Source organism: Hippoglossus stenolepis, chromosome 16, assembly GCF_022539355.2.
Source record: "Hippoglossus stenolepis isolate QCI-W04-F060 chromosome 16, HSTE1.2, whole genome shotgun sequence".
Lineage (NCBI taxonomy): Eukaryota > Metazoa > Chordata > Actinopteri > Pleuronectiformes > Pleuronectidae > Hippoglossus > Hippoglossus stenolepis.
Window position 1 is genome coordinate 3,049,398 of NC_061498.1, and position 13,501 is coordinate 3,062,898.

General features: G+C 46.1%; 2 protein-coding genes across 3 annotated transcripts; one reads left to right on the forward strand and one right to left on the reverse strand.

Annotated features, from left to right (window-relative positions):
- The first annotated feature begins 1,412 nt into the window (after positions 1-1,412).
- LOC118123182 (epithelial membrane protein 2) lies at positions 1,413-6,225 on the forward strand. Of its 2 annotated transcripts, none has more exons than XM_035180382.2 (5): positions 1,413-1,556; positions 3,142-3,229; positions 3,994-4,102; positions 4,716-4,856; positions 4,943-6,225. In XM_035180382.2, the coding sequence occupies exons 2-5, from the start codon at positions 3,152-3,154 to the stop codon at positions 5,101-5,103; spliced, it is 489 nt and encodes a 162-aa protein (XP_035036273.2). In that variant the 5' UTR covers positions 1,413-1,556; positions 3,142-3,151; the 3' UTR covers positions 5,104-6,225. The 2 variants fall into 2 exon arrangements, with proteins under 2 accessions (XP_035036273.2, XP_035036274.2); XM_035180383.2 differs by having other exon boundaries at positions 1,481-1,556; positions 3,147-3,229.
- A 216-nt stretch (positions 6,226-6,441) lies between these two features.
- On the reverse strand, positions 6,442-12,662 carry LOC118123172 (germ cell-specific gene 1-like protein). Its single transcript, XM_035180369.2, has 6 exons — positions 12,212-12,662; positions 10,977-11,312; positions 8,910-8,957; positions 8,659-8,823; positions 8,448-8,559; positions 6,442-7,166 (listed from the first exon to the last, which is right to left on the reverse strand). Exons 2-6 carry the CDS (start codon positions 11,266-11,268, stop codon positions 6,698-6,700), a joined length of 1,086 nt encoding a protein of 361 aa, XP_035036260.2. The 5' UTR covers positions 11,269-11,312; positions 12,212-12,662; the 3' UTR covers positions 6,442-6,697.
- Positions 12,663-13,501: the final 839 nt, after the last annotated feature.

Consider the following 13,501-nt stretch of genomic DNA (forward strand, 5'->3'; position numbering starts at 1 on the left):
CTGTTCTGTGAGTTTGTTTTTAACCGTTTGTGTCCACGTCGTCTTCTGAACTTCTGCATCATTAAAAAAAAAAGTCTCTATTCGCGGGCTGCGTCCTTCGTGGGTCGGGGGGGGGAACTGCGAAGGCCGAACCCAACCGGGACAGTTCAGCTCTACAGAGGTTTTCTGTGATCGGTGTCACCAGCTTGTCCCGCCCCTCACTGCTGTTGCTTAGTAACAGAGCTGAGGTTGGACATGACAAGATAGTTTTAATGCCCGTTGGGTTGTTTTTTTTTAACGCGTGTGCCGTTAGCTGTGTGGTTCCGCTGAAGTGTGTGATTCGTGATTGCCGTTGCCATCACATGAACGGATCCTGGGATAAAAAGGGACACGTTCATCTTAAGGATCCTCACGCTGTGACACAATCGGTCTTCAAATGCAGCAACTGGATTGAGACACAGTCGATTCTTTGTCTTGGTATTAAAAGATTTTAAGGGCATTAAAAAGTCACATCAGTCTCGTATCGTTACTGGAACATCTCAGATGATTCGACGTGATTAGAAATGAGGCTCTGACGTTGGCACTGAGCAAACAAGCAAATGCTATTATGTGTTATTATGTCATTATGAGATGAGATATTGGCAGATTAAAAACCTTCTTTCTCAATCTAAACGGAATCCACTGAGAGCGGATTAGACTTTGAGGAGCACATCGATCACCAGCAGCAATCAAACAATGATGGTGAGTAATAATAACGACAAATGAACTCACAGCCCATGTGAGAAATGTCTCCAACGCCCCCCCCTTACCTCTCCACAGTTCCTCCTCCGTGCCCCTTTCCGTCTTCCTCCCTCCGTTCTCGTTCCCTCCCTCTTCTTCCCCTCCTCCCTTCTCACTCAAGCTACGACTTGTACTCATTTGCCCCCACCTCCTTCTTTCCCTCGCCACCAACAACATTCCTTCATCCTGAAACCTCTTCCTCCGTAACAAAAGCGGGAAAAGACGCAGGGTGGTGATCAGGAAGAGACGCCACTCTGCTGGTCGTGAGTGGTTGTTTATGTGTTGGGGCGGCAGCAGCTACGTGATTGCGATTAGGCCTCGGCTGAAGCCTGTCTCCATGGCAGCGTGCGGAGAATCACTGTCAATAAAGCCCAGTGTTGTGGGAGTTTCCCCTTCAAACACCAGTGAGTCATGAGCCGCCCTCCCGGTGAGAATCACCATCATCAGCCCGGTGACAAAGACATGAGACACCCAAAACACACATGGAGAAATCTAGGCCCTGGCCGCAGAAGTTGTTGAAACTGTGGCCGGTTGTCAGCCTGTGCATATTTGTAGAATAAACACAGAGAAAGAGAGGGTGGGACTGGGAGGAAAGTCTGGAGCAGGGGGAGACAGAGATTATGAGATCAGGCAGGAGGGAGGCTTGTCTGGGGTGTGGTCTCCAAAAAGAGGGCAGGGCAGAAGTGGGCGGACTGCTCGTTTCTGGTGTTTGTGCATTTAGACGCAGGGTTTGAAACCAGTGTCCCTGAGTGAAGGAGGAATTACACTTGAAGACACAAGACGGTCGACAGTCAACAGTAAGTCTCAGATTCTGCTTTTTCTATTTCCTTCAGTCGTTTTCTACGTCTCCACAGTCGGTTGATTAACAGTGAGATGTGTGAATCTGCAGGTTTACTTCAGTGTTGTGTTATTTATATACAAGAAAAGCAAATCACTAGAAATAGAGTAAAGGTGTGTGTGTGTGTGTGTGTGTGTGTGTGGACCTCTGATACCTGTTTAGCTACTTTGCTTCTGAGCTCCAGTAACTTGGCAGGTGAAGGCTGATCCTGCAGCAGTTTGTGAACTTTAAATTTAACTGTGAGTCTCTGCTCTGCTCTCTTGATTGTTGTTTTCTTCCTTTTCTTCCTCAGCCACATGTATTTTATTTTGTTGTAATGGAAACATGCCTCGTCCAAAATCCCAGCAGGGACATTTGACACGTTGAGACGTTGGAAAAACATTCAATGAAACTATTCCACGCGTGTGTTTTGAATTAAAGCGTCCAACTGCTAGAGAATTGCACTTTTTTTCTTTTTCCAACCAAAAGTTGTGGATTGAAGTTTGGTCGTCTGGCAGGAAACAGACGACCAAACCGTCTGTAACACATGAACGGTGGGAAACACTTTTTGTGTCAGACGTGATCACATGTGTATCAGCGTGCCCTTGGCGCTGTGTGCGAGTGTGGTTTTGTGTGAGAGAGTCAGGGAGCAGGCAAGTGTGTGTGTGTGTGTGTGTGTGTGTGTGTGAGGACCCAGCCCTTGACCACTCCTTTAACGTGGAGAGAACCAGCACATTCCAGATGTGCCTCTTCCTCTGTTCACACCCAGTGCAGCAGCCTCCACACTGGAGACAGATAATCCACATGTAAATACTGAGGAGTACCAGGTTAATACGAGTACACATCAGCTCTCTGGTCCGACTGGTATCTCAGGGCTGAGCCACCTGCACTGACGAAGTACAGTTACAGTAATGAATCAAATAGAGGAATGAAAAGAGGCGTTTATTTGATTATCTCTGAGGTAGACCTCTCCAGGCGTGAGCCAGCGAGGCGGAGGAACAGCAGCTTTTCTCCACAGTTATTTTAAGGAGTGGCGGGTTTTTTTGTGAGCACAAGACAAGCCCAAACCCATCTGCCTGCCATGAACCAAACGCTCTCCTGCTCTCATTACCACCGACACTCTGCACGGGGATGAACTGATCCGGGGCAAATACACAAAACCCCCCTGCGTGCCCCCCCGATCTCTGGGCGCGAACATGTGAGGCGTCTGTTTGCAGGAGTTTCACTGGAGAGTGTGGAACTCACAGTAATTAGAAGTTGTGAAGCCACGCCCTGAGCTGGTGCCAGGTTTTGGCTTTGTTTTCAGTGTGTTTATGAAGATGAGTGTGTGTGTGCATGGGTGTGTGTGTGTGTGTGTGTGTGTGGGGGGCGGCTGTCATTAATGGCTCCAGGGTTAAACCATGCAGGAAGCGGGGAGCCTTTGTTTTAAGGCCATATTTCATTCTTTCTGCTGTGTGTGTTTGTGAGTCATTTCTCCAAAGTGCGTAAAAAAGTGGTGTAACAAGTTTTCTCTTTGTCCCTCCCTCTCTCTCTCTCTCTCTCTCTCTCTCTCTCTCTCCCTCCAGCACAGTCATCATGCTGATCCTCCTCGCTGGCATCTTTGCCGTTCACATAATTGGCATCATCCTCCTCCTGGTGGCTACTATCGACAATGTAAGTGAGACACTGCTATCGCCTTTCACCTCAACGTACCTGCACAGTGCATCACCCCCACCCCCCACCCCTGCACACACACACACACACACACACACACACACACACACACACACACACGTCCATGAACCCAGGTATACGTGGCCCGACACCCTGAAGGCACAACTGCCGCGGCCTAATCCCCAACTTCCTCCCATTTATTAAACATGACAGTGGTGCAGAGTTATGTGCATCACTAACAACACTGACGGCTGCTCACCTGTCTGTCACACACCCCCCTGCCTGTCAATGGTCCTCTGTTCTTCTCGGGTGCAGCATACTCCACATTTCTGGGTGTCACCGACGAGTGCATGTGCGTGTGCAGGCAAAGTGTCAGTCTGAGACGGACGGACGGCCTGCAACACGCACATTTACATATGTGGCATTCCTGCCTGTGTTCTAGCGAGCGCTGCATGCCGGAGTGAGAGTTGTGGACCAGAAGATCAGTTTCCCTCCCTGTGATCGTCCTCGCCCGCAGCTCCCCTCCATGTTCATGTCATAATACACACACACACACACACACACACACACACACACACACACACACACACACACACACACACACACACACACACACACACTCCTCAGCTCAGCTGCTGTGTTCACAACAGGACATAGTTTGAATTCCCCACATTTCCATTTCTCATTGATTTCGTCCATTTTCCAAAGAGGGTCGTTCATGTTCACACAACAGTAGATTGACCTCACTGCTTCTTCCCCCTCAGGCCTGGTGGATGACTGACACCATTTCCACCGACGTGTGGGGCCGGTGGATCAAGGAAAACGGCATTTGGAACATAACCGATATTCCCGAAGGAGCACACTACCCACAAGGTAAGACCTGTCCCGCACAGAGGTCGGATTTACGTCTCAATAAAGCAGAAGTTTGCCATAAATGTCTCGTCGATTTTCGGCCAAACCATAAAACTTCCATCATTCAAAACATGCAAAATATTTATGCATAAATCTGCAAAAATCTGAGCAAAAGAAAAGGTATTTTTAGCAGCAATTTATCAAGCTTTGTGTACAAAAACTCTACATGTGAATGACAGAAAACCCACAAAGTTTGTTTCACATGTTGTGAAACACTGAGTCGAGGAGAATCCCGTCCTTCTGTTGAAACTAGGAATAGAGGAAATGTGAGAAATCAGAAAGCAACGCCTCGTGTTTATCTCTGGTCTCGTGCACAGTGATTGCTTCTTGTTTTGTTCGTACTATCACCACGAACATGTGATCTTCAGAAAACAGTAGCTGCTTTTCAAATGTTTTCAAATCCTAAAATATGTGGGATGACTCACCGAAAAAACATTCCTGCGGCTCAGAAAGGCAACCGTCTGAGCAGATTCAGTGTCACCGCGACCTCGGTGCTTCCTGGGCGTGTCCGTATCGTGATACTAAACCCCACACTCACTCACTGTGTCGCTCCCACCTCTGGCTCCCCCTGCAGATTACCTCCAGGCAGTACAGGCCAGCTCCATCCTCGCTTGCATCTTCTCCATCGTGGGCATCTTCGTGTTCGTGGCCCAGCTCTTCACCCTGGAAAAAGGGAAGAGGTTCACCATCTCCGGCATCTTCCAGTTCCTCGCCTGTGAGTTTCTCTCTCTGTACATCCTCCCAACTTGTCTCTCTCTCTCTCCTCGTCCACTCCCCTCACTGACCTTTGCTCTCCTCCAGGCCTGTGCATCATGATCGCAGCCTCCATCTACACAGACCGCTTCCACCTCGACGAGTCAACCGGTTGGTATGGCCACTGCTTCATCCTGGCGTGGATCTCCTTCGCGCTCACGCTCATCTCCTCCATCATTTACTTTGTGCTACGCAAGAAGACGGCGTGAGAAGGACACTAGAGCTCGCCCCGACCGGCCCAGACTCCTTTTGGCCGGATCTACTCCATCAGCTGAAATCTGGGTTTAGTTAGATTTTGCAGATTTCAGCTGCTCGTGTAAATCCAGCCGCAGATAGAACAGACGCGTTGATCCCCTCAAATACACACCGGTGTTTTACTGAGTCTGTTCCAGATCATCAGGATTTTTGTGCTTTTTGCTCAGTCGATCCCTGTTTTTTGTATTTGAGGGAGTTTTCAATTTGAGAGTTTGAGCCGGTTTTTTCCTCTGAGGATTAAGAATATTATTTTTGTAGTTATCTGAACAAAAAAAGGCCTTGATGTTTATAAGATGATAAATTAAGATCTAACATTGTGTCTGGCTTGCATCAAAAGCCAAAGAGTGAAATCTGTGGTCTTTCTTTTTTTAGTAATGTACATTTATATATGGATACGACTGTTGGATAAAGAGACGCGACTTTATGATTTTAGCATATTGTTGTTTTTTTTCTTTCGAGACTATATTGTTCGTACTGTTACCTGCTCCGTTCTGACTTTGTATAACGTGCCACTAGTTAACAAACGACACGATGCCAAGGAAATTTTTTTCAAAGTGCTCGGTAAATCTGTGCCTGTTTGTTCCATCTACATGTCACGTGCTGATCTGTGTGTATCCTCACGATACAACTATGCAATGACATAAAATGAAAAATACCCAAATGATATCTTCTAATTATTTGTAACTAGGAAGACAGGAAACTGGTTTTAATGTTAGATATCCACTCTGATGGCTCTCTGGTCCTTTCACACCAATAAACTGATTAAACGCGTCCACTTACACACACGTACATATGAAAATCAACATTTTACACAAATAAAATAACCAAATATAGACGTAAATCCAAACTTATACCAGTAACATATCACTTTCAGATACTTTCAGACAAACCAGCTCCTTTCGATGCAGAAATAAAACTGCTTCGACTCTTAAGAGTGTGAGATATAATGTGTAAATATGATTTGTTTCCCAACAATGTTCCACATGTCAAATGATTTAATTTGTTTCTGCGACTGTTACTTCTCACCGTGAATGACAATGATTTGACGATATTAAAAACTTGATTTTCAACCTGAATCGTCTACTCGACTAATTTAAAGTAAATTGTTTCCGTTATGTTACAGTGGCTGCAATGTTGGATGAGATCGTTCTGATGATCACATTTATTTAATATTCATTTTGCATATTGTGAAGCATGTTCAGTTTGATCATCTCTCTTCAGCAGGGGCGTATCCAGCCTTTCTGGGGCCTGGGCACAGTCTCACATGATGAAAACAATCACTCAGTCGCTGATTCAGAACATTATAGATTTATTTATAAGTTTGTGTTGTTGTGAAATTGAGCCTTTTGGTTCCACTGGATTTAACAAAGAACACATTTCAATAATTCATCTACATCCTCCTTCTTTATTAGAACAGAGTGATTATGACCAAATCTAATTACTTCATTGAGTCTGGAGACTGGAATGTGAATTCAGAGCACATGACAAGTCCATGACCAACATTGACCTGCAATGCCAAGATGGAAGACTTCAGTCTGGATCAAAAGGTCAAAGCGGGCTGTAGTCGTCCTCTGGTTCGAAGGGGTGCTCCCTGTGTGCCGGCAGCGCCATGCGCACGCAGACGGACGCCGTGGGTGATGGAGATGTTGACGGGAGTGACAGGCGATGGAACGGAGATGCGGGGGCAGGGTTGGAGGGGTGAGGAGGGAAGGACTCAGAGTGGGGGAGAGGAAGCGAACGGGAGCTCGTGAGCCTCGGAGCGGAGGCCGGCACCTTGGTGGACGGGGGCTCGTAGTAGGGAGACAGGTGGGAGATCCGGGGAGGTGACGGGGGAGAGGCCAGGTTGATGGCTGCGTTGGGAGGGGTGTAGTAAGGAGCCGGCGGCAGGAGCCCCACAAAGTTAAAGGTCCAGGCGTTGAAGAGCGGCCGGGGTCCCACCATCAGGACCTTCTTGGTGTAGTTGTTGAGGGTGGAGACGCCGGCGGACATGCAGACTGTGAAGGCAAACCAGGCCACGCTGGTGACAGAGAGAAACAGAGAGAGAGAGCTTTGTGTTTAAACAGAGGAGCAGAAAGTGTGTGCGTCAGAAATTATATGTTCGGCCCATTTTGATGTTTAATTAAAGGACAAAGCACAAACATGGAAAACTGGAAAGAGCATAATTTGGCATAAACATGCAACAAGTCCAGTTTACTCAAGAGAACGTAGTTGTATACATGTGCGAGTACATTACACACAAGTGGAATCAACTGGATAGTGAGAAACAAGTAAAGAAAACTAATGTAACGTAAGTGAGCTCAGAGATATCACCTGTTCATCATATTCTTTTCTTGCAACAGTCTAAAGGTAAATACACCAATAAAGAAGTTTTTTGATATTCACATTTCGAGTGAAGGCACAAGAGAAACTGTGAGAACATTAAGTCCAGGTCTGAAAGAGAGAAGCCCAGTGGACTGAGGATTAGTGATCATGGATCCTTCAATCAGTCCCTCTGTGTGTGTGTGAGGGGGAAGCCGATCCATCCATTATCTGTACAGCTTATTCTCTGAGGGGGTGGGGGTGGGGGCTAATCCCAGCTGACTCTGGGCGAGAGGCGGGTCACATCCTGGACGGGTCACAAGTGCACACAGGGTCAAACAACCATTCACACTCACACTCACACCTTCGGTCTATTTCACGTCTCCACTCAACCTCACCCCAAACTGCGTCTTTGGACGGGGGACAGGGGGAGAGGAAACCAACGTCAACACTGGGAGACAATCCAAACTGTGACCACAGCTGAACCAGGAACCATCTGAGGCAACAAAGCTGACCACTGTGAAGTCTGCGAGCCGGTTGCATCACAGTGGCAGGACTAGACTGTCAGAATCCCCCCACACACACACACACACACACACACACACACACACACACACACACACACACACACACACACACACACACACACACACACACACACACACACACACACACAGCCAGGTGGATCCTAACACATCCCATGATTCATTGCACTTCTGTGACAAACTGTTTTTCAAAGAGCAAGCGCAGTGAAAACATCAGAGTAATTAATTTTTAAATGTAAGTACACATATTTAAACGTTTTTAATCAACCGAAGAACTTTTGCATCTGTTGCTAGGCGACGGCTGGAAGCTGGCGATGCAACGAGAAGACCAGACCGACTCATTCCGGTTCGGCTGACGTGGTTTACGAGGCCGATGAAGGGTGCAACCGACATCTGGTCGTCCGTGTAGGATGTGGCCCCCTGAAGTGAGAGGATAGCGTGTGAAGTGAACTCACTAGAAAGCCCAGGAGTAGCCGTAGCTGTGAGGCTTGAAATCCTCTGGTCCCATCAAGACGGTCGTCTGAAACACCTGCATGAACATCATGTGACCCACCATCCCGAGCAGACCTGGGGAGACACGGGCCAGATGTGTTGGCTAAATAATCACCAACACTGATCGTGATATGTCGTAATATAAATATATAAATATATGAAAAATAGCGGTACCTCCCAGGACTGTGAAAACAGCCGCAAAAGCGTTGAGCAGCTGGCCCCAGCGCTGCGTGGAGGGGCACCAGGCCCTCATGCACAACTGCACCGACAGCAGAGTGCAGCTGATCAACAGCAGACCGACGTACATCAGCTCCAGAGACAGCGACAGCCACATCATAGCTGAGGAGGGAGAAGAAGAGGAGGCTGAGCACGGAGACAGACGAAGATTAGTCAAAAAAGCAGGAGAACGTGATCCAGCCGCTCACCTTTCTCCGATCGGGGGGTGAGAGTGTAAAACCCTCGACACTTCTCCTCTGGGAACAAAAGAGAAACATCAGGGTAGTTACAGAATCACCTCCATGACAGTAAATCAGCGCTGCAGTAACAGGAAATGAGTCTATCTGCATCTTGTCGTCGAGGCCTCGGCCGGTGATCTGTAAAAGTAACAACCACAGCTGTGACATTTCACTGCACTCGCCATCAATTCTGCTCCCTGGGTTCAGAAATCCTCCCGCCTGTGCATGAGGGGCACGTTGTACATGTCAATGAACACTGCAGTCTAATTACTGTGAGAACAAGCAGCCGGAGGTAACAGTTTGCACAAAGTGTTTACGTGGCCTGAAGTAACCTGATGGGAGATTAGGAGATTTGTTCGGTGTAAATCTGGAGGGACGGGGTCCACGCACAGAATCTGTGCCACAGCAGAATAAGACTTTGTCATTTCGCCTCGCTGCTTCCAGCCGTATTGAAAAAGAACCCGACGAGATAAAAAGCAGAAAGAAGCTGTTCCTGCTGTGGGTTAATCCTCTTTGTGGCTTGTTTACCAGTGTGTTTACATGACAGATGCAGTAATCAGAGCTTCCTATCGGGCTCTGGGTTACGGAGGAAGCTCATCACACAGCGACTGGATCGCACCGACGAAGCAGGAGCAGAAGAAAAGACACAGATAAGAACGAATTAAAGTACAGTTTCACCGACGTGCTCGCAAACACACAGAGGATTTGAAGCTACAATTAACGATTACGGAAAAATAGCAATATGTCATGAACGTAAACCATTTTCAGGGTCGACTCTGGAAGCATTTTGGGCCGAAGCAGAAACAGCACTCGATATATAAGTAAAATAATATGTATATTATTATTGTAACATTATCAAACAGCTGCGTATGTTCACATCCAGCTCGTTTTTAGCTCAGTTTTTGTTCTCCACCACCTCCTGAGGTAACTTTAAAGCCTATAAATTCTCTACTGTGTTAATTTTAGCGAATTTGTTACTAACTTTGAACTAAATGAAAATAGAAAAATGTGTGAAAAGAGATGAACTTTGCTGAAGGGAAACTGAGCAGCTGGTGATAAGTGACTCTGGGTTCATCGCTGTCGTTTTTTTATTGAAGCCACTTTAAGGATATTAGTGAAATATTTAAAAATATCTTAATTCAACACGTTAAACTATGCTTTTATAGCAAATCCAATATGGACATTAGATTGTTTTTGTATGGATGTGTTTGTATATGTGTTTTTTTCTTTCTTCATCATTTCATGTGAGTGTTTTTTTATAACCGACCACGCGGGTCAGTGTAAAGACGTCTGGACGAACGTCAGCATCATTTAAAGACAAATCCTTCAAATCAACTGCAAATCAGCTGCAAATGAGACGGAGCAAAGCAGCTGATGTTTGAGAATCCCATTAACCTTCTCTCTCTGGGTTTCTAATCCATAATTGAGTCATGCTGCTGAAGTCTAAATCTCAGCGAGCCGAACACACACTGATGATAATCCTCTTTGGGCTGATCACATGGCCACACACACACGCACACACTCACACACTCACACAAAAACACACACAGACACATACACGTATAAAATTAACACACCTGAGACCTGAATTCATGATATTAACTCACATCCCCTCTGTGGCCTATTTCTGTGTCTGTCACACTAGCGCCGCACTTATGACACAAATTGTCTGACTGTGGATCCTTATCTCACCTTGAGTTCATCCTCTACCACACACACACACACACCGACACAGACACACACACACACACACACACACACACACACACAACCATAGGCAAGCTCATGAAATCCTTTGCAATGATACTGATTGTTTATTCCACCCGTGGCCAAATGTGCTGTTCTCTCATTTATTAGTTTCCTCTATCTGCTCAATCCCCTTCAGGGTCACTGGTGACGGGTCCGTGCTTTTATTCTCTCAAGAGAAACACAGCAACTTGGTCTTTCCACCACTGAACACTCACATTTTCAGTTTATTAGGCACAGCTGCATCTAAACAGCTCGGAATATACTGAAATGTCTCTTTCGTCCTCTCACCCCATGCGTCTGAGTAGATGTTTTCCTCACAGGTGATAAACAGGCCCGTGTGAAAGGTGGGGAAGACGAAGCGGTCGTCCCCCGTCTCCCAGGAGAACTGGATGTTGGAGTTGGAGACACCAGGGACGGGGATGCAGTTGCTGTGCTTGGTGGCCGTGCACAGCGGCTTGGGCACCTTCTGTTGACCCTCGCACCAGTAGGAGGACATGAGCGCCGTGCCGCCCAGGAAGAGGGACACCAGCGTCTGGATGAAGGAGAGGCGAGGGGAACGCATCTGCTGCAGCAGCTCCATCCTGCAGACAGGGGGTGGGGGTGGGGGTTGAAGGAGGATATGGACTGGTGCAGGAGAAGGAGGGACGGGGGGGGAGAGACAGAGAGAAATGGTCAAATGTGCAAACTCTGAAAGGGGAATTCAGTCCAGCAGATCGCCTCCGCTGGCCGCCATGACCCCAGCAGAGGGTACGATGTAATCTCATGGGGCAACTGCGACCGTCCGAGAGAGGAGTTTGTATTTTACTGAGAGAAACCGTCAGGGCTGAGTCCTTCTCTGACGAGGACAATGTCGATGAAGCATTCGACGTCGAGGGACATCAATATTTGTTTGAGCCGGAGAATACGAACAAAGAGCTTCAACAAAGTGAAGAGCGAACGAAAGAGAAAGAACGAGAGACGACATGCAGAGGAGGGACGAGCTGCTGCTCGAGTGAGACGTGTCAGAATCTAGGAAAAGACCCAGAATAACAATTTTAGCTTTTTGTTGTCGCGGTTGCCCCATAAGATCACACTTTGACCAAAGGTTTCTGTGATCACCATTCATTTATAGAAAAATACTGCAATTCCCTTTTAACAGTCATGTTCCAGGGTGGATATGAGCGCCTTCACTAAAAAAAACTAAAGGTAATGTATTTTAAATACGAGATGAGTAGCTCAAGTTTTTCCTTCTTCATCTGCCGGACATCAGGCGTCACCTCCACTCTCGTATGGGACTAAAAAAAAGCAGCGGCAGCTCGTTATTCGATTCCAAGGAGGAGAAGCCGCTCTGGAGCCACACGACTAATCACATTTAAAGAATAAAAACAACTGTGATAGAAAAATAAGCAAACTAGTAATAATTAGTGGGAGGAAGCGAAATCACAGGAAGACGTGAGAAAATTACTGTTCACTCAAACCTCCACGCTCGGCGTCAAGAAGTGAAATTAATTTGAACAAAGGATTAAATCCAAAGCCCCACTCACCCCCTCAGCCTGTTCAACGTCTCACTCTGTTCTCCGCTCCGTCATCAAGGTGGAAGGAAACCTCCGACCCTGCTCCTCCGGCCGTCTCTGCTCCCTCTCACTCCTCATCAGATGGCGGGAGCGATGGAGGATTTTGGGCCGTCAACACTGACCTCAGTCTTTATGATCCGACCCCAGCGGTCACACACACACACACACACTGCTCCTCTTTAATCCATCTGTATAAATCCAAAACAGGCAACTCTGTTCCATCTGTTTTCATTTTGATTCCTAGACTTATTCATCTCTCCACCTCTTTATCTCCCTCGTCCAATGACTTCAGCCGTAAAAAAACAAGCAGCTCTGATCTGATGTGTGAACGACCTCGAGGTGACCTTGACACTGTGAATAAACATGACAGATGCACACTATTACATCCACAATATTGCTCTGCAGCCCCATGCATGTGCAGCAGTTGTCACTGTGTGTGTAGGGGGGATTTAATAACTGAAGTCGGCTGCAATCACTGTGAAGGTTTCATGTTGTTTTCAGAGGAAGATAATCCTGAACCAGTGGGTCCCATCTTCTCTGTGTTTATCTTATCTTTAATTAATCTGGATGTTGCTTAAAACCTTTAATTGTACTCTTAGTGTTTAAGTGGATTTAGTTAAGTTAAGGCCTGAAGGCTTAAGAGGAACCAGTTTTTTCTTTAGCCGACTATTTGATCTGTTTCTACATAACCGGTAGTACTCTTTCAAACATTACTTTTTTACGTTATATTACTTTTTTTGCAATTTCAACCATTTATTAACTATTTTTTTACTTTAAATTTATTCCTCAACTATTTAAACACTTATTACAATTACTTTTTCAACCGTAATCTAATATTTTTACTATTTCCTAGTCTCCATGAAAAGTACAGAATCACAGTGAATGTTGTGTGTATGTTTTAAAACATTACCTTTTTAGCTGCGACTATCTATAGACTACTTTTAATTTACCATTTGATCATTATTCCTTTAATTGGTTTTATTGGTTGTTTGTTTTAATCTGTGTCAAATGTTTATCTTTACACTTTGAACATAGTTTTGTGGCTACAACTTCCCTGGTAACTCGTTCTTTCACCTGGAGCACTAGTTATGTTTTGAGCCATTGTAGCACAATATATTAAAGTTTGGTCGATAATCAGCAAACAGCAGCTTCATTTATACACAAATCTTCCCCCATCATGTAAATACCACTATCAAAAATCTGCTTTCATCTTTTACGACCATTGAACTTTCATCATCTATTTAAAATCAGAAAATTCGG